This window comes from Cibotium barometz, chromosome 56 (assembly GCF_041138505.1).
Source record: "Cibotium barometz isolate CiBa-2024 chromosome 56, ASM4113850v1, whole genome shotgun sequence".
Taxonomy (NCBI): Eukaryota; Viridiplantae; Streptophyta; class Polypodiopsida; order Cyatheales; family Cibotiaceae; genus Cibotium; species Cibotium barometz.
This window is the reverse complement of record NC_141101.1, coordinates 18681252-18701448: the sequence shown is the minus strand read 5'-3', so window position 1 is coordinate 18701448 and position 20197 is coordinate 18681252. Positions and strand designations below refer to the sequence as shown.

The 20197-nt window shown below is 47.3% G+C and overlaps 1 protein-coding gene across 3 annotated transcripts in view; it reads left to right on the top strand.

Moving 5' to 3' along the window:
- The window catches only part of LOC147606983 (uncharacterized), a 37853-nt gene extending 18177 nt beyond the window's left edge, over positions 1-19676 (top strand). For 2 of the 3 annotated variants that reach the window (XM_086791352.1, XM_086791354.1), the window contains exons 3-4: positions 18369-18464; positions 18666-18962. In XM_086791352.1, the coding sequence (XP_086647478.1) occupies positions 18369-18464; positions 18666-18683 (114 nt within the window). In that variant the 3' untranslated portion in view covers positions 18684-18962. Of the gene's footprint in view, positions 1-18368; positions 18465-18665; positions 18963-19190 lie in introns of those variants that run through there. The other variant, XM_086791353.1, reaches the window with a different exon arrangement.
- The last annotated feature ends 521 nt before the right edge of the window (positions 19677-20197 follow it).

Here is a 20197-nt window from a genome sequence, read left to right as displayed (position 1 = left end):
TCATTTTCAGATTTTGCATACCCCGAGCAAGAAGAATTTGGTGGCGGATGCTTTGTCACGCAGGCCACAAGTGCATGCCGTAACTACCGCCTACCTGTCAGAATATGCAGCGGAGATGATGACCAAATCTGGGAACACTAGAGCAAAAACGCAGGCATAAAAACAGCACAAGAGAGAGACAGATGTAGGCGTGTAACTCTGCTCTATATACACAAGAAGATCCCGAGGAATGATACAAATGAGGTATGGGGGCTGAGGACCTATATATACCTCCCATAGAGGGCAGTCGGCCAGCATAAAGAAAGCCCACGACTGATAAAAGGTCCCACGACTGCATAAATGCAGTCGGCCAGCAAACAGGTGCCCACGACTGATGAAATCCAGTCGGCCAGCAGCCCAGTAGCCCACGACTGATCAACATGGAGTCGGCCAGCACTGGGGTGCTCCTGGCATCACCTGGCAGCCCTCCCAAGCCTCAGAAAAATGGGAAAAAATAGGAGAAAAATGCGGAGAGTGGGGGAAAATGGGAAAACACCTCATAAGGGCGGGCACACCCACAACAAAGGCCCTGGTGTATAAATCTAGACAGGAGATGACTTCTAACACTACCACCAGGACTTATCAGGGATGCCTGATATGTATGCTTTGGACACAGATTTCCAGCTTATTTGGGCTGATTTGAATCATGGTACTACTGTCCCATCTTATTCGATTAGAGATGGGTTTTTGATGATGCAGAATCGTATTTGTGTAGTGCGTGAATTACGCCAAAAGGTTATGGAAGAGTGTCATGCACCGCCATATGCTGGTCATTGTGGTATTTTGGGTACTACACAGGCTTTGGAAAGATATTTCTTTTGGCTATGGAAATGATGCTATATGGACTATTATAAGATCGTTTTAGCAAATAGGCACACTTTATTCCTGTGAGGAAAACAATCAAGCCAGAGCACATGGCAAAGTTCTTAGCTCAGATTTTCAAACATCGTGGCATGCCCAAGTCTATTGTGGGGGATAGAGATCCTCAGACTACCAGTTTATTTTGGCGGGCATTGTTTGATAATATGGACACAAAGTTGAGTTTTTCATCAGCCTATCATCCTCAGACGGATGGTCAGAGTGAAATAGCAAATTCAGCTATGCTTGATTTGCTCAAATGTTATGTATCTGAGCCGAAGTCAGACTGGGAAAAGTATTTGCCACCCATTGGTTGAATTTGCATACAATAACGCAATGCATTCTTCAACTAATAAGGCTCCATTTGAGATAGTCTATGGCAAGGTGGTGCTTCCACCTATCTTACGAACAAAAGATGAAATCTTTGAAGCATGTTCGTGATTTGGATACTGCGTTTGCACAGGTTCGGACAGCCATAGAAAGATCTCAAGCTAAGCAGAAAAAGGCAACTGACAAACACAGGCGAGAGGTGGTTTTCAAGGAAGGTGATTGGGTATTACTAAAGTTTGAGAAGGCACGTCTTCGGAAGCGGCCAGGTAAGGAAGGCCGGTTTCCTAAGCTTTCAAACAGGTATTACGGTATGTCCGTGATTTGGATACTGCGTTTGCACAGGTTCGGACAGCCATAGAAAGATCTCAAGCTAAGCAGAAAAAGGCAGCTTACAAACACAGGCGAGAGGTAGGTGATTGGGTATTACTAAAGTTTGAGAAAGCACGTCTTCGGAAGCGGCCAGGTAAGGAAGGCCGTTTTCCTAAGCTTTCAAACAGGTATTACGGGCCATTCCAAATTTTGCAGAAAATAAATGAATTGGCATATAGATTGGTATTGCCCGATCACTGGGAAATCCACAATGCCTTTCATGTCAGTTTGTTAAGGCCTTATGTGGGACCACCTCCTATGGAACCAGTTTTTGAAGATCCATCTGAAGTCTGTGTGGCATATGGAGCCTGACATGACTGTACATGTATGGCTGGTGTAGCCTGACATGATAGTACATGTGTGGCTTGTGGGGCCTGACATGGTGTACATGTATGGCCATGGAGCCTAACATGATGAAAGTCTCTGGGACTAGCTATCTTGGAGATATTGTGTATTTATGTTCTAGGAAGGTTCCGGAAGGATCATGAGCCCTGGACATTTTATCGGATACAACTGAGCATATGGGTGTTTCTTCCAATATAATTGCACTCATGTGTGTGCATGACTTTGATTTTATCTTTGGATGACTTGTCTTGTTTGCCTGGACAATGCTTGAGATTTCTGCCAGTGTTGTCTATGGGGTCGGGGACGCCTGGTCACCCTGTGGTGGTGGACGTGTATGTGCACATCGATTTGGGACTGACAGGTGGTGTACACGTGTTTTGCAGGTTGGTAAGTATTCCCGAAAACTCAATTTACAGCTTTATGAGTTCACATGTTAATAATTATGGATGCAGGTTTACACTCACTTATAAGTGACCGGACAACTTATAAGTGAGTACACATTGAGCAGGACTTATTTAATACATGTGGCGGCCAAAGACCGGGCACTGGACATTATTTGGACTCCCTTCATGTAGGCGCCCCTTTCTGGACCAGGAAAGCACACACGTGGGCTATTTTCAGGGGGAAGCCTCTATTATTGACAAAAACTCCAGATTGGAGGGGGGCGCATGCTTTTCAGGTGCATGAGGGCTGGTCGGCTGGTTTTCAGCCTGTTGGCAAGTTTCTACAGTCATCCATCGCGACTGAAGTTTACCGGATGCATGGGAGAAGATGGCCAACTCTTTTTGCATGTTCTCCACTGCTGGGCGGCGGATTTACAGCTTGAATAGAGACTGGATAGAGGTTAAAAACAGGGAGGAAGAGCTGGTCGTGGGCTTCTAGACAGTTTTCCTTCCGACCGGAGGTTTGCAGGCTTGTGCACAATTGCTGGTCGCTTTTTTCTGTGGCTACTGACGCGGCTGGTCGACTACTGAAAACAGCCTTTGAGGGCTGGTCGACTTGCTTTATGAGCCAGACAAGAGGAAGATGATGATGTTGAGTTGTCCCGGGCTGCTGTGGGAGTGCTATGGGCTGTCCATAGTTGTCCTGCATGTGCTTGATGTCGGGAATGCTCACTTGTGCTGAAATTGTCAGCAAATTCAGATATTGTGATGTTTTTCTTGTTTTCATATTGTATTGGAAGAAATAGGTGGAGCCAGTGGTGAACCCTAGGCACCCGCAAAGTTGTATCGGAAGCAGACTCCTTTTAACCATAAGAGAGGGGGGGGGGTCAACCCATCTTCTGGCCCCTAGTGTGGTGTACTGTGCAGCTTTGTCATCTTGTTTTATCTAGCATGCATATGTGTATTTTCAGATTTCATGATTGATTAGATTTTCCGTGTTCATAAAGTTTGACTTGAAAGATGGCTACAGAGCATGAGCAACATGGGATTTTATTCGTTAATGTGGGTTATAAGATTGCTTATAAGGTTTATAATTCAAACGGTTCACACATCATTAAAGTGTGGCCGGACTTTTTATTATTTTGGGGATGGATAAGAGGAGGCGTCTAGCATGAACTTGGGCTATGAGCGGGGAAAAGCACAAAAGCTGATATTTTGGGCATACGACACTCATGGCAAAAAGGGGAAAAGCACAACAGATATAGAGGTTGGTCGGCTCTATAGGGACTTCTTTGTTGCATCATCATCTGGCAATTATACCTCCCAGTCGGCAGCAGTTCTCTCTCTTTTCTTCAGCGCTGGCCGTACACTGCGCGCAGCTCTCTCCCTCTCCTTTTTGAGTGCTGACCGCACAGCAGATACAGTTGGTGGTTCTCCTTGCACTGGCCGCACCAGATATAGAGGCAGCTGTCCAGTTTTCCGTTTTCTTCTGTAAACTGGCCATACAGCCAACAACAGTTTGTTGTTTTCCCTCAGCTGGTCATACACAGGCTGTCCAACACCTTCTCTCTCCTTTGTTCGGCTGCTGGTTGCCAGCTGTGTACAGCTTCTCTTAGCCACCTCCATACAGCAATACTCGCTTTCAGCAGCTTCAGTTCAGCATCTGTACAGTCTTACTGTGGCCACACGTGTGGGTTCTCAGCTGCTATTTTACTCACTGACCTGGCCGTACAACAGGCGGTGTTTGGCTGATTTTGGCACTGTTTTGAGACTGTTTTGGACAGCTTTTGGTGCTGTTTTTATCTTGGCTCTAGACAAAGATCTAGGCAAGAGTCTTACTGATGCTTTGTGGAGATTCCGGTGCAAGACCTCACCCGCACCTTGGTTTCTTGTAAAAGCTTTTGTCTGAATAAAGAAGTTCCGGGGGGGGGGGGGGGGGGGGGGGGGGGGGGGGGCGGCCGTTCCGGCTCAGTGCGGTGTCCCTATAATATATTATTGTGGCTCTTCCGCTCTGTTTCATAGCTTTGTATGGTATTTGAAGTGCTTGTCTATTGTTCCTGGGTCCCTGTTGGTATCAGAGCGTAGGCTTTCTCGAAAGCAGAGGTTTTCTTCTATAACAATGAGGAAGAGAAAAGATCTCAAGTGGGGACCACACTGACCAACAGTTTTTCTATTGAGCTTATGGAAGTAGTCTTGTGTCAAGAGCATGAGATATAGATAGCTTGGTCTAAGGATTTATGGATTCACATATTTTTTTGCCTTGAACTGTTTCAGGTAAACAATATTAATGGTTGAAAAGCTTGGTTGATATGGTTTTTCATATGGATATGTTCAACAACTATGGACTAAGTTTTTTGCATATCTTTGCTCGAGGATTCATACATATATGATGATCTGGTGCATCTATATGGTTATCATTCCCTCGGTGATTCTTGGGCTTTATATACAACTCTATGGCTCCCTTTTTTTTCCTGGGAAAAAGATCCTTCAATTAGTTAAAGAAAAACAACCGCAAAGGGCTAAGTACAACCACGACGGGCTAAATATAGCCTCACGTCATATAGGGCGGGAGACAAATGATCATAGGTGAAGAGATGCTTCTCCTCCGGTTGGCCTGTCTGTGAGGAGAAGGCTATCTCATACAGGGGGAGGGGGAGGGAACAACCATACAGGTGGTTTGTAATGCCAAATGGGGTTATCGCCTCTTATTTGTGAGGAAAGGGCCAAGCCTCCAAAGTCTCAAGAAGGCTTCCCGTCGCTTCCGCATGCAGTCAGAACCTCCTTGCAACTTTCCCCACTGATCACGGAGGGTGTGAATGATATCGAGCCATATGCTCTTGATGGTCTCAGCCGGCGGAGTGTGGGTATCCTCCATGGCCTCTTTATATCTAGCATGCTAGATGTGCCAGGCTACTAAGCTACTGTGAATCTCCCATTGTTGGCATGAGCCTGGTCGCCAGACATCGTCGGTGGGGTTGTGACTGGTACTGCTGCAATACGACGGTGGGAGACCTGAAGGGCTAGTCCTTCCCCATCCTCCTCGTAAGTCCTGACCACTCTAGCCTCGGTGGCCCAAGCGACAGTACCCCAAGTGGTGATCCGGGTCGATGCCCTGTCCATAGCGAAGATGCAGAGAATCCGCTGCTAAATATGCCGAGCCTTCGAGCAATCCCAAAGGCCAGTGTCGTTGAGACTCTTGGGTGTGGCCGCACCTCGGGCAACCGACAACCGACTGCCAGCCAAGTACCAACCACTAGATTCCTGTGTGCCGTCAACCAAAGAAAGAGAGTGATCTTCCTCGGCCGAAAGTTGTCCCAAAGCCTCTTCCAGAAATCTGAAAGGAAGTGTTGTGATAGACCCTGAGACTGCCAGTGTGCTACTGCTGCCGATGTGCTGTCTATCTCAGGCATTTGGATCGTGCAGCCAAGCCGCATTGTATATGCAAAGAATGGGGCATCCAGAGTCTCCGCCCGATATGTGGGATCATGCCAAGTCCACTCTCCAAGGTCCCACTGCAAACAATTGCGTGAGAGGTCGGCACTCCCAAGTCCATAGCCGCCAAAGTCTCTCCCTGGCCACCTTGGCCGGTGTTGGATCTATGTGTTGGCAGAACTCCCAAGTCCATAGCCGCCAAAGTCTCTCTTTGGCCACCTTGGCCGGTGTTGGATTTATGTGCCCGAAAACCAATCACCCTCACCCTCTACAAGGTGCAGCCTCTGAAATTCTCCAAGGGGTGCTCTCATCTCTCTAGTTTGCCTTGGGATCCAATAGAAAAAGTGAGCAAACCACTGTCCTCATGTGCTCCATGGACCGCCACGAGGATATCATGTCTGGTGAACATGCCTAGCCACACCCGCGCGGGGGGGGGGGGGGGGGTGGATAGGATTCAGCCACTCCTGAGGAATAGTTGAGTCGATGTCGATGCTGAGCCTGTCTCTACCCCGGATCCCTGTCAGGCCTCTCTCTTGCTCCGCTTGAGGTAATTGTCTATGTGCAATCCAATCTCCGAGAGACCTGGCTGGTCCCATGCTCAAGGCACCCCAGGATACATGCGATCGGGCCCCTAGCATGTGGCCACTGGGTAAACGGATTAGGGGGGTCTAGATCAAAGGCTGCCGAAGCTGCTCCTCTGACGCCACTGGAACAATCTGTCTAAGGGCTGCTGGCTTGAGATGATCCCAAGCATGAAGTAGACTGGCTGCAAATCTGTCCTCAAAGGTAGGACTAAAACCATGGGCTCGCATCTTTGTGAAGATCCATCTATTACTCTGTGGCTACGGGCCTCCAAGGCTGGGAGTGAGGGCTGAAATCCGGTCCAAGAGGAAATCCTTCCAAGGCTCACCATCAAGTAGGAGTCCTGGACAATCAACTTGCTTAGCAGGGCACAACTCTGTATAGTTGGATCGATGAGGCCAAGCCCACTCATGGCCTCGACGACAAATAGAAAGAGGTACGGTGCCAGAGGACAGCCTTGTCGAACCGAGCAGAAAAGGGGGGATCTGTCGCCTCGAGCTCCCTGAATGAGAGCCTGGCTGTGAGATGCTGAATAAAGTCCCGAGACTCCACGAATCCACACCATGGGGAATCCCATCCAGCTCATAGTGCCCTCTAGAAAGCTCCTATCCACCCTGTTATAAGCTTTTTCAAAGTCTAGGAGTAGCATAATGAGGTCCTGCTGTTGCATCTTGGCCAAAGCTGTCGCCTCCCAAAAGGTAAAGATGTTGTCCGGAATGCTCCAATCTTGAACAAAACCAGTTTGAGTGTTGTGGATCAAGTTTGGGAGAGAAGGCTGAAGTTGCCTGCCGATGGCCTTGGCCAAAATCTTATAGGTCGTCCCTAGAAGGGTGATGGGTCTCCACTATCGGATCTCCAATCTATCACCACCCTCCTTGGGAATCAAATGTATCAAGCCCTCTGTGAGCCTCTTTGGCATGGCACCTGTGAGCATAATCTCATTGAAGGTAGCGCGAAGGCCACCTTCCATGAGGTCCCAATGGTGAAGAAAGAAAGAAACAGGGAACCCACCCGCCCTCGGGTTTTGCCCCTGGGTAATGCCTTCACCGCCGCTGCCAGCTCCTCTGAAGTGAAAGGGGTCAATAAGAAAGACTGAAGGGAGGGGGGAACCACCTCTCTTGTGTGCCTCCAGAGTCTCACGCGCGCATTCATCACCTGGGGGGATAATAGAGCACCAATGAGAAGAGATTGGAAGAAATCCGTGGCGATGGCTCTCACATGTGGGGGATCAAAAACAAAAGCTCCATCTTGGTCACGCAGCCTGCGAATACTGTCTCTCCTCTTGTGTGGGCCAGCTATCTCAAAGAAGTCTCCAGTAACCCTGTCACCGGCCTGAGTTTAGAATGAAGCCCTAGCATGGTGTCTATACTCCACCGTCCTCTCCTCAATGGACCGAATCTCTGTGCAGGTGGCAGTGATCTGACTCTCAATCCGCGGGCTGTCTGGGGAACTCTCCTAAAGATGATGTAAAGAGGCTAGGCCCCTCCTTAGACTCCTCTCTTGCTCTCGAAATCCCTCCAATCTACTCTAGGTTGCCTCTTGTAAGAAAATACTGATCTCCCCAAGGCCATCATCCGAAGTGCGCGCTACAGAGCTTGAGGGAAATTCCAGTCCCGCCCATATCTACACGATCCGATTGCAGATCTCGAGGTCTTGAATGAGGCTGTCTGGGATCTTGGAGCTCGCATGCTTGTCATGCCTCCATGGGTCCTTTAGGGACATAATAACTAGGGCATGATCTGAAAATGTGGTGCTTGCCAGAATACGAACCATGCCTCCACGGTTGCAAGCCATGAAGGAGGTGTCTCATCATGCCACTCGTGCAAACTGTAAGGAGTCCAATGATGCCTCCTCTCATTCTCGTCGAATTACATGGGACATTTGAGATGTCAGATTTGGGTGTGCTGCACTATTATTTGGGCATTCAATTTATCCACTATGATGATGGCATTATTTTGTTGCAGTCTAAGTATATACAGAAGCTGCGAAGAAGGTTTCATCTTGAAGACTCTAAGCTTGTGGCTACACTAGTTGAGATAGGTGCCAGGCTTAGTCTTCAAGAACCTCGAGATTCTTTTTATGCTACATTGCATCAAATGGTGTTGGATGCTTGATTTATTTGTGTAATATGAGACCAGACATCAGTTTGGGCTCACAAGTGAGTAGGTTTATGCGTAGCCGAGGTTCCAGGCATCGATAGGGTGTTAAGCAAGTTTTCCGCTACTTATCGCCGGACACTTTGTCTCTTGGCTTATTCTTGAAAGAGTGCACAGAGCGGAAGCGGAGTGGCACTAGAATGTGCTGAACAGAGAGTGCAAGAGAGAGAGAGATATGGAGCAAACTATGCTGAATATACTGAACCAAAACAGTCCCAAGCAAGAGACAGTGATAGTCTCATAAGTGAGGGAGCAAACAAGTACAAGACTCTATGAAAAATGAGAGGCCAGCACCCACTATTTATAGTGGGGAAGAGCTGGCCGACTGGAGCATAGAAACAGGCCGACTGGAGCTGTTGGACATGGCTCCCTAGAAAAATGCCAGAATGGCTAGGAAAAATCCCAGAAAAATACTAAAAAAGGGGTGGCCAGCCCACAAGCAAGGGCCATGCAAAAGGGGACCAAATGGGCACCATACAGAGCAGAAACTGGGGATGAAAGTGCTAACACCCCCTCTCAGCACCAGATGCTGAACAAACTCCGAGAATCCGAAGATGAGGAGCCAAGGAAGCCTGAGAAACCGGCTTGGTGAACAAATCTGCAGCATTCTCTGCGGAAGGACAATACTCCAAACGCAAATCTCCAGCAAGAACCCGTTCACGAACATAGTGATACTGAATCTCAATGTGTTTCGTACGAGCATGAAACACAGGGTTCTTGGCGATGGCGATGCAACTCTGATTGTCACACCAAAGAAGAGTAGATCCGGTAGGAGGACAGCCAAGCTCCTCCAATAATCTCCGCAACCATATCGCCTCACATGCAGCATAGCAAACTGCACGGTACTCCGCCTCGGTAGAGGAAAGCGCCACAGTAGGCTGCTTTTTACTGCTCCAAGAAATGGCTCCAGACCCAAGTGAAAAAACACAACCAGTGGTCGAACGCCGTGTATCTGGATCTCCAGCCCAGTCTGAGTCAGACCATCCAACAAGAGTGCGTCCTTGGCCATAAAAGATGCCAAAATCCAGAGTGCCGCGTAAGTACCGAAGAACTCTGAGAGCACACCGCCAATGCTGCTGACGGGGTTTGGATGAGAAGGAACTCAATAAACTGACTGCGAAGCATATGTCCAATCGGGAGTAGGTCAACCATACCAAACAACCAACGAGAACCCGATACTGGCCCTGATCAATCCCTGGAGAAGCATCAAGTGAAGAAAGCTTCTCACCAATATCCAAAGGAGAAGATACTGGTTTGCACCCAGTCATCTGAAATCTGTCGAGAATCTCCCGAGTGTACTTCTGCTGAGAGAAGAAAATGCCCTTCGAGGTCTGCCAAATCTCAAAGCCAAGAAAATAGTGCAAGAGGCCCAGATCCGTCATCTCAAACTCTGTCTCCAAAGCATCCATAACAGAACGGATCCGCACAGAATAAGAACCTGTAAAGATGAGGTCATCAACATAGACCACAATGATAACAATCAACCCCCTCTCAAGGAGGATATAAAGGTTCGAATCTGCATGAGAGCGGCGCAGGCCGAGCTTCTGAAAGAACTCATCAATCCGCTGGTACCAAGCCCGCGGAGCCTGCTTTAGACCATATAAAGCCTTCTTCAGCCGGTACACATGATCCTGTTTGCCCGGAACAACAAATCCTGGCGGCTGATCAACATAAACCTCCTGTGTAAGCTCTCCATTCAAGAAAGCCGACTTGACGTCCATCTGGAAAACGGGCCATCTATGATGTCCTGCAAGTGCAAGAACGGTGCGAATGGTAGTCATCCGGGCCGTTGGAGCGAAAGTCTCATCGAAGTCGACACCAGGGCGCTGAGCATAACCCTTGGCAACCAACCTCGCCTTGTGCTTGTCCAAGCTGCCATCAGCTCGGAACTTTGATTTGAAAATCCAACGCACACCAATCACCTTACGCTGCAGAGGCCGAGGCACCAAAGTCCAAGTGCCATTCCGTTCGATAGCATCCAGTTCTGTCTGCATAGCATGACGCCAAGACTCATGTGAAAGAGCCTCGTCTACAGAAGTGGGATCAGAAGGACCATTAATGATTGTAGACATAAGAGCATAATTAACAAACATGTTGCCCTCATGAATTTGTTTCCCTGTAACTCTGGAAGAACGCCGAAGAGAACCAGGCGGAGGAGCAGAAGGAAGCTCACGTAACCCAGAGTCACGAACTGTCTGATAATACCAACCAGGTACAGATCTGCTCGAACTCGCCGGAGGAGGAGCAGGGTCATCATCATCTGACTGAGAATCCTCAGCTGGAGGTGTAACAGTAACAGCGGGAGCAGGAGGAGGAGTAGGAGGAGGAGAAGGAGGTGCAGGAAGAAGAAGCTCACCACCCCCCTCTGAAGATGTAGGAGTCTCGTCGAACACCACATCACGGCTCACAACAACTTTACCGGCTTGAGGATCATAAAGACGATATGCCTTGGACACAGTGCTGTATCCGAGAAAAGTCATGCGCTGAGACTTCGAGTCCAACTTGGAGCGGTGCTCCTTAGGCACATGAACATACGCCGTACATCCAAATATCCGGAAATGAACAACGGAGGGCTTCTCACCATGGAAAGCCTCATATGGAGTTTTGTCGGGAAGAGCAGCAGTAGGAGACCTATTCTGAATGTAGACAGCAGTGGAAGCCGCCTCAGCCCAGAAACGTCGAGGTAATGAAGAATGCTCAAGCATAGCACGGGCCATCTCCATAATGGTCCTATTCTTCCTCTCGGCAACTCCATTCTGAGATGGAGTATATGCTGTAGTAAGCTGTCTCCGAATGCCATGTGTCTTGCAATATTGCTGAAACTCCTGGGATGTAAACTCACCCCCTCCATCGGTCCTGAGAGCCTTGACCGAGTGACCGGTCTCTTTTTCCACCTCGGCTTTCCAATCACAGAAGTGATGAAAAGTCTCATCCTTGGTCTTCAGAAAGAAAACCCAAGTATATCTGGTAAAATCATCCACCATCACGAGCATGTACAACGCCTTACTCAAAGACGCGGTACTCATAGGACCACATAAGTCTGCATGAATGAGAGCAAGTGATGTCCAAGATCTGTGTGTCGCCTCCTTCGGAAAGGCGGCTCGGTGCTGCTTCCCCTGCAAACAAGAGGAACAAGGAGAAGACGGAGCCTTGATGGTTGGTAATCCATCAACCAACCCATCCTTCGAAGCTCGCTGCAGAAGCTGATAGCTCAAATGGCCAAACTGAGCATGCCAAAGAGCAGAAGAAGCACCAGAAGAAAGCAGAGCGGTCAGTTTGTAGAGACCACTATCTTGGACTCCCTGAGCCAAGATGCTACCAGTCGCTTTATCACGAATGGTAATCTCATAACGAGAAAAGATCACCTCCGCACCCTGAGCTGTAAGAGCACTCACTGACAAAAGGTTAAAAGCCAAATCTGGAATATACAGAACGTCAGAGAAGTACCTCTTGTCCTCTTCAGAACGGAAGATGGGGATAGTGCCATGACCATGCACTGGCACAGAAGAAGAATCACCCAGAGTGATCTCGCCTGATCTGGCAGTGAAGTCCTCGAACCAATCTCGATGGGGTGTCATATGAGCAGTAGCACCGCTATCAACAATCCAAGACCGTGACTGAGAAGTCACAAGAGCAAGTATACGCCGAGTACCTGCTAAGAGAAGTATTCCATCATCCTTCTTGGGTTGAGACACCGCCGTTGAGGAAGAGTTCTTTGCTGCTTCATCACGCTTCTTCTTGTGACATTGGGGTGACTTGTGACCCTTCTTGCCACAATAGTGACATTCAATGTCCTTATTCTTTGAAGATTTGTTGTCTTTATCCTTATCGGAATCCTTGGAGTTCTTGTCAGAACCCCCTTTACCTTTCTTTTGTTGAGACTTCCCTTTATCTCGTGCTGCCAAAGCTCCATCAGGGCCACCAGAGGTGCCAGTCCGCTCCTCAAAGCGAGACTCTATCTGCATAATGGAGGGGAGAACTTCCTCCCAAGTAACTGGAACAGGACGAGGAGAAGAAACCAGAGACTGAAAGTATGCATCAAACCTCTCTGGAAGTTTGGAGAGCAGCCGAATAGCCATATCCTCTGTGGAGATGTCCTTGCCACAAACAGCAAGCTCGTCCCGGAGATCTTTCATCTTCGAGATGAAAGCAGATAAAGATGGAAACGCAGAAACTGATAAGTTCATAAGTTGCTTTTCCAATGCCAAAATCCGACCCGGAGACTTAATCTCATAGAGATTTGCAAACGCCTTCCAAACTTCATGTGCAGCATCAGCTGTACGCACATGAGAGAGAACAGCATCCTGACAGTTCAACATCAGAAAGGAGAAAACACGTCGATCATTCGACTGCCAAATATCAATATGTGCCTGAGTCACACCACCGGAAGCAAGGGTGGGAGGGGTGGCATTGGCTGGTGTAACAAGCCAATCCCAGAGATCCACGCCACGCAAGGCCGATTTCACCTTCACCTTCCATAGGGTGTAGTTGGAACCATCCAACTTGGCAGACTCCGCAAACATATGAAGAGAAGTGGGAGCAGCCATCACAAGAGCTTGGGCTCAATCTCAAGAAATGCACAATCTCTGAAGAAAAGGTGTCCTCCACAGGTACCAAGTGTGCCACCAAAGCCTGCAACACCACAAGCCCCCTCTGCAAAGGGAAAGGACCACTGGAGAGGAAAACGCAGCAATGAACAAGTGCTGTCCTGTAGAAAACAGGCCGCCTGCAGTCCAATCTCCAAGTGGGCAATGAAACGCTGATCTCCAAGAGCCAGACGGCTGAATCGGTGAAGCCAATCTGAAGAAAAAATGACCAGCAGAGTGCTGTCCAGAAAACGCAGCAGCAAAAAGCTATGGATCTGGAAGAAAACGCAGAGGAGAAGGTGCTGAAAACAGGGCTGAATCTGGGGCAGCAGAAAGGTTGCTAAACCTAGAGCGATGATACCATGAAAGAGTGCACAGAGCGGAAGCAGAGTGGCACTAGAATGTGCTGAACAGAGAGTGCAAGAGAGAGAGAGATATGGAGCAAACTATGCTGAATATACTGAACCAAAACAGTCCCAAGCAAGAGACGGTGATAGTCTCATAAGTGAGGGAGCAAACAAGTACAAGACTCTATGAAAAATGAGAGGCCAGCACCCACTATTTATAGTGGGGAAGAGCTGGCCGACTGGAGCATAGAAACAGGCCGACTGGAGCTGTTGGACATGGCTCCCTAGAAAAATGCCAGAATGGCTAGGAAAAATCCCAGAAAAATACTAAAAAAGGGGTGGCCAGCCCACAAGCAAGGGCCATGCAAAAGGGGACCAAATGGGCACCATACAGAGCAAAAACTGGGGATGAAAGTGCTAACAATTCTAACCTAGGGAGGTGATTCACAGTTGCATGTCGTCTATGATTCGGATTGGGTTGGTTGTTATGACACTAGAGTGTCTACTACTGGCTTTTGCTTTCATCTTGGTGGATCATGTATATCATGGCTCAAGAAGCAGCAGCAAACAATGGCCACTTCTAGCTGTGAATTTGAGTACAGTGCAGCTTTTATAGCAATAGCTGAGTGCGTTTGGCTCCGACGCCTTATGGCTGATTTGGGCTTAGAACAACAATCTGCCACTGTTATCTTTACAGACAGTCAGAGCGCATTGACAGTTGCGCGGAACCTTGTGTTTCATGCTTGCACTAAGCATATTGAGGGGGCATTATTATTATTTCAGTGAAAGACTCTCTACAGGAGCGATCAACTTGGTATATGCGCCTACACATGATAACTTAGCAGATGTGTTCACGAAGGCACTTCTTTTTGAAAAGTTAGAAGCTTTCCACAAAGCTATGGGCTTGTTGCCTTTCGGGGATTGATCAACCATTCTTGTTCATGTTCACTTCATCACTCCAGTGGGGGATTTATTGTGAAATGCAGGGGTAGTGATGGGTGAACACCAGTAGGACCAGCTGGGTTCCTTTTTACTCTCCATAAGAGGGGGGTTTTTTTCCTGGAGCTCTTATGCATGTGGACTTACCCTTATTTCACTTACAAGCCTCGTTTATATTGTACTTTGGCAACTTATCCAATACATTGTAGTTTGTGCCTTTCCTTGTACTCTCTCATGAATGTACTTGTGTGCTCGTATCAGAGCTCAGCCCTTGCTACTCTTACGCTTGCTCAACACAAGAACCCACAATGTTGGTATTTAGAGTGCACAGAGAAGCTATGCGGGGTGGTAGGAGAACCATGGCGTGGAGGGAGAGCTAGAAACAAAGTGTAGAGAGAGTACATAAGATTTTATGACTCAAGAACATATTGATTGATTGATCACCTCCACTCAAGTACATGCTTTTTATGGGCTAGAGGATGATAGACTTATCTTTTGCTAGGACACTAACATATGGACATACTGGTGGCTATAAGCCCTTGTTTACACACATAAGCACACTCTCACACTTTAAGAGGTGGTTCACACATGAGAGTTTTGAAGCCCTTGTTCACACACATCGCACACTCTCACACTTTAAGAGGTGGTTCACACACAAGTACACACACGAGAGTTCCGAAACCCCAACACGGCCAGTGTGGCCTATCATGATTGTCATGTAATTATGACGATCAAGTGGATCTCTGGCTTTGAGGATGGGGGTGATTGTGTTAGTGGACCAAGAGGGTGGAAATCCTTCACAAAGGGCTCTATGAATATGTAGGCTAGTAGGGGCGTTAGGTTATCATTGCGATGTGAGATCTACTTGGATTTGGTGGTGGGGGTAGAGGTGGTTGATGGGGGATATGATACAGGGAGCGTGCATAGCAATGCCATGTGCCGAGCAGGTGATAGGTGTGGGGGGACGATGTTCTCAGAGTTTTCTCCAAGCCTCTTTGCAGTTCGGCCCTAAGAAGAGTCTGTATAACTCATCCTCTTTTCGAGCGCAGAACTCCTGTTTCTTGTGTTTTGTGAGGCATTGAGAAAGCTGTTGTGCTTGGTGCTTCATAATTTCCCCAATTCGTACCTCATGCTTAAAACGAGTGTGTGGCTTGGTCTTCGTCATCATACCAGTAGTTGTGGGTCATGGAACTATAGGGTGGCTTGGCGGTAGATGGCCGTGTGTAGATGAAAGAAGTGGTGGTAGATGTGTGGAGAATGGTGGTGAGTACAATAGGATCCACATCGTGGAGGTGGCAGTAGATGTGGTCGGAGTAAACACGATCAAGCTTGTGATCAAAATGGACGTGGGTGTAATGTGAGATGGGGGGGGAGGAGTTGGGTTGTATGAGTAAGAGTGAAAGAGAGGTAGGCATGGTCAGCTTCAAAGGGGAGTGGCGGGATGGAGAAGTCAGGGACAAGGTGTGCCAAAGACGGAGATCCCATCAAGTAGTCCACGGTGCTAGTACCTCCTTAGTAAGGGAAGGAGGTGAGGGCATCGAAAAAAGGCCATCTGGACATCCTGTTATAGCTAACAAAACCACGTGCAGCTCCCAGCTCTAGGAAATGTCTCCCATACACTGTGACCTCCTCACAATCTTGTGTTGATCTCTGTAACCCCGTGTCTGTGATGTCCAGCTCACGTAGAGTGATAGGGCCAGAGAGAGAGAGAGAGAGAGAGAGAGAGAGAGAGCGTCTACTAAAGACCCAATGGGCCTATGAGACCAAAGTGATACAACAATGTTCATGGCATATCTCATCATGGAACGGAAAATAAAATAGAAAAAATCTAAACTTTCTCAGTGGAGTGATTTAAAACTGTCCATGGAAATCTCATCATGGAATACAAGGAACATGAAACATGAGAGGAGCATCAGCCCCCAATAGATGGTACACCACTTTCCAAAATATCAAGCATGGGGCTTATGAGTATGGACGAGAGGTCTCCCTGAGCTACCTTGTGTGGGAAGGTAGCTCGATGGCGATGAAGCATGTCTTTGATCTGGAGTTGATGAGGGGATTGTGGTCGATGTCTAGGGGGGCTGGGGAGCCGTGCATGTAGGAATGAGGATTCCCGGTCCGAGGTAACTCCTCTCAGGCGAGGTGGTTTTGTAGGATCCCGAGGTGGGTCCATGGGATCCATTATTTGGGTGTCGTCCTCCTAGGTCCAGAGGAAGTCGGTGATGGTTGGTTGGTGAGGGACCGGTCGGAGTGGCTTGGGCCGAAACTCTCTCAAGAAAGTGTTCCTGTGTTTGCGGAGATCGAGCAAGAAGAGCCCTAGGAAGCTAATGATCCTAGAAAGTGGACCAAATCCCTCATGGAACAGGTAGTGAAGCCTCCCGCAGATCTCATAGTATACTGGGCAGCGACATATTTAACGCTCCTTTGTCTCAACCTCTGTGTGGCATAATCACTCAATATTCCATATGAGGTTGCTAAGAGACCTAAAAAGTCTGGCAAGGTAGATTGGTAGTGTGCACTTGATTGGTAGGATGAGAGAATCTTGCTACATGACTTGAAGATCCTTGGTATAGGTGGGCTAGACAGGCAGATCCTCAAGTTATATACGAGGGAGAAGATTTGTACAGGGCCATTTTGATCTCTAGAGGAGTCCCTAAACCTATCACCCTAGATGCACTACCCGTATTTGTGCAAGGACGGTCCCTTAGTCATAAACGCTACACTGGGAGACCTTTGGTATCGCATTACCCATGCAGGATCTTTTTTAGAGACAATTGGGAGATCCAACTGGGAGAGACACATCTCCATGTTCTTGTTCCTCAAGCACTATAGACTCCTTCCCTCCCAACCTTCCCTCACATTCAAGCTTGAAGCTCCATAGTTTGTAAGTGTTTTAAAAAAAAAGTGTATTTTATTGTACGGTATCCCAAAATTTCATATTGTACCAAAAATTCTTGTACGGTATCGTATTTTCGTACCGTGACAACTATGGGGTGAACATCATGACCTAGGGCCTCTCAACTCACTGCTGGATAAGAGAGAGAGAGAGAGAGAGAGAGAGAGAGAGAGATCTATTAATGTCTACAAAAGACCTGAAGGGCCTATGAGACTATGATTAGTACAATGATACCATGTGTCTACAGTGCCATGGAAAAACTAAAAAAGGACATGAAAACTGAAATCTGAAACATGACTCTGTAAGCCTCCTGATGGGAGTTGTGGCTATGGTGAGGGCATGTCATGTTGTTGGAGAATCTCATGGATCTGTCTGTGTGGTGATCCTTGGTGCTCTGGGCTGGGGCGCCTGGTATGTAGGATGTAGTAGATCTGCCCACTTAGGACTCCTCTAGGACGCGAATATGGCCCGTGTACGGCTGGTATGAGTTGATGTGGATGCAGCAGGAAATGAAATCTGAAAACTGAAACATGACTCTATAAGCCTCCTGGTGGGAGATGTGGCCATGGTGAGGGCATGTCATGTCGTTGGAGAATCTCTTGGATGTGTGTGTGTGTGTGGTGATCCTCGGTGCTCTACGGCACGGGTGGCTAATGTGGATGCTTGTTCCGTGAAGAAATCAATGATGGATCTCTGGGCATCCTCTTGAGTGGGCTAGCATCGTCTCTCAGCATCAGGGACATCCCAAGACATCTCTGGTCCTCATACTGCATCACCCATGCCAGTGGTCTGAAACCTTCCTGGAAGAGACAGTGAAATCTCTCCCTGTACGCTGGGATCTGAACATATAGTGAGCCTCGTCCTCTACCTCGCCTATGGTGCATACTCTGCATATCCACTCCTCTCATGGGATGTTCTCAGCTCTTCCAGTCTCTAGTCGGTGGTGGTGAGAGGATACTGTGAGCTGACCAATTGCAATGTGCATAGCATGTGACATGTGGATCTGGATGTACCTCGGGATCTCAAAGAGAGAGAGAGAGAGAGAGAGAGAGAGCATCTTCTTATTGATGATGCTATTGGTTAACGTATCCTTATATTGAATGCAGTTTGTGTTGATTTCTCTTGCTGGGTGGGGGCTCTTTGGATTCGGTGTCTATAAAGCATTTACATCCGGTAAAGACAAAACACCTGTGAAGGAGGAGGTGAGCTACATGTTTCCTCCGCACTCCAGAAACTGGTTCCTCTCTCATAACACATGGGGCAAGCCTAGTAGGTCTTTAATAAAGCTAATGCAGTGAACAAGATAGTTAAAATAGCTGATTGAAAATCAAGGGCATGCAATGTTGAGACTAGATTAATAGTACTGCTTTATGCTAATGTTGCAAGACCTCTTGATGGTGCAGGTCAAAGCTCATCATTAGGCGTTTTTCATGAATAAAATGGATGTGGCCTGAGCTTTAATTCTGTAAGTTTCAATAATGATATCATGACCAGGTTATTTGCAGAATCCGCGGAGTCTTTTGTAACTAGGGGGCTGTTTTTCCAAGTGTGCTTATTAGGGCTCAATTTGTAGAGTAGGCCTTTTTTCTTTGATGGGAACACAAGACTACAACATGAATGGAGTCTTTTTCAGAACCTAGTCATATCCCAGAATGAATTTTTTGCAAATTTGGAAACTTTTTCAAATCATTTTTTACCCAGTTATACATGCAATGCTATCATGTGACGGTGGTGAGCTCAAGAGCTTCAAGTGATGTATGAAGCTAGTGTTTTATTTCAAGTGATGTATGAAGCTAGTGTTTTATTCCAATAGGAACCCTCAGGTTTTTAAGGGGAAACCCAAGGAAGTCAAGAAGTGGATGATGTGTGAGGGTGGAAGTCAGTCTTTATGGTGGTGTCTATTATTGACATGGAAGTGTGGTCTGCAGGCACATGTTTGATCACATGGAAATAGCCCATAATCTGTCATGCTAATGAAGAGTGAATGCGAAGAGGCTGTGGGTGCTCTTGGTCTAGGGTCCTCCTAGTTTTTGGTCTATCATTACGTGTACCCTTAACACATAGATTATCACATATGGGGAAGCCTGACAGCACTCAAGCTTTTGGTGTCAGGTCACATGGGTGCTCTCACGTATGTGAATCAGGTGCAGGCCTTGCAAGTTGCACAGCCAAGCTGTTACAGACACAAAAATCGGAGATGTTTGATTTTGCCTTTGTAACTTTATCTTCCTATTAAAGAGGAAGCCCATCACATTGTTTTCCCAATATGTGATTGGCCTCCTTCTGAAATCTTTTTGGCTCAAAGGGCTCTGAGAGAATGCTTAATGGAGCTTATATTACATTTATGCACTTGACCAATCATACTCGAATGGTATAACGGTGGTAGGATCCCTCCTCCTCCCCTCCATTGGACACTTCTTCTCCAGTCCCTCTGTAAAGCTTTCGTCCATGCTTGTGTTGGTGGTGGTGTTTTAAGTTATCAGTGAACCCAGGCACTTGTGTGATTAAAAAAACTGTGCTTAGGTACTATATTTAAATTGCCCTTTTGGTCGTGGTCTTATCTTTGAGAATCGACAGGCTACACTAACTAGATCCATCACAAGGAAGTCCACTGTTAAATCAGCATTAATCAGCACTAAAAATGTTTATATGCATGGATTGTGTATAAGTTACATGTTTTATATTCATGGATTATTTGTAGATTACATATGCATGAATTATCTATAATTAAATCTATGTATTTTATATGCGTGAAACTATGGATGGATGCACCTATATAGGCATGGGATGATGACTCGGTAACTTGAGTTGATAACGTGGTATGTCGGATTGTTGACGGGGGATACGTGTGATGTGACACCAACTCTAAGATGGTGGAATGTTCACATGGTGGATGTTTTTTTAACATGGACTAATGATGTGACAATTGGAGTGA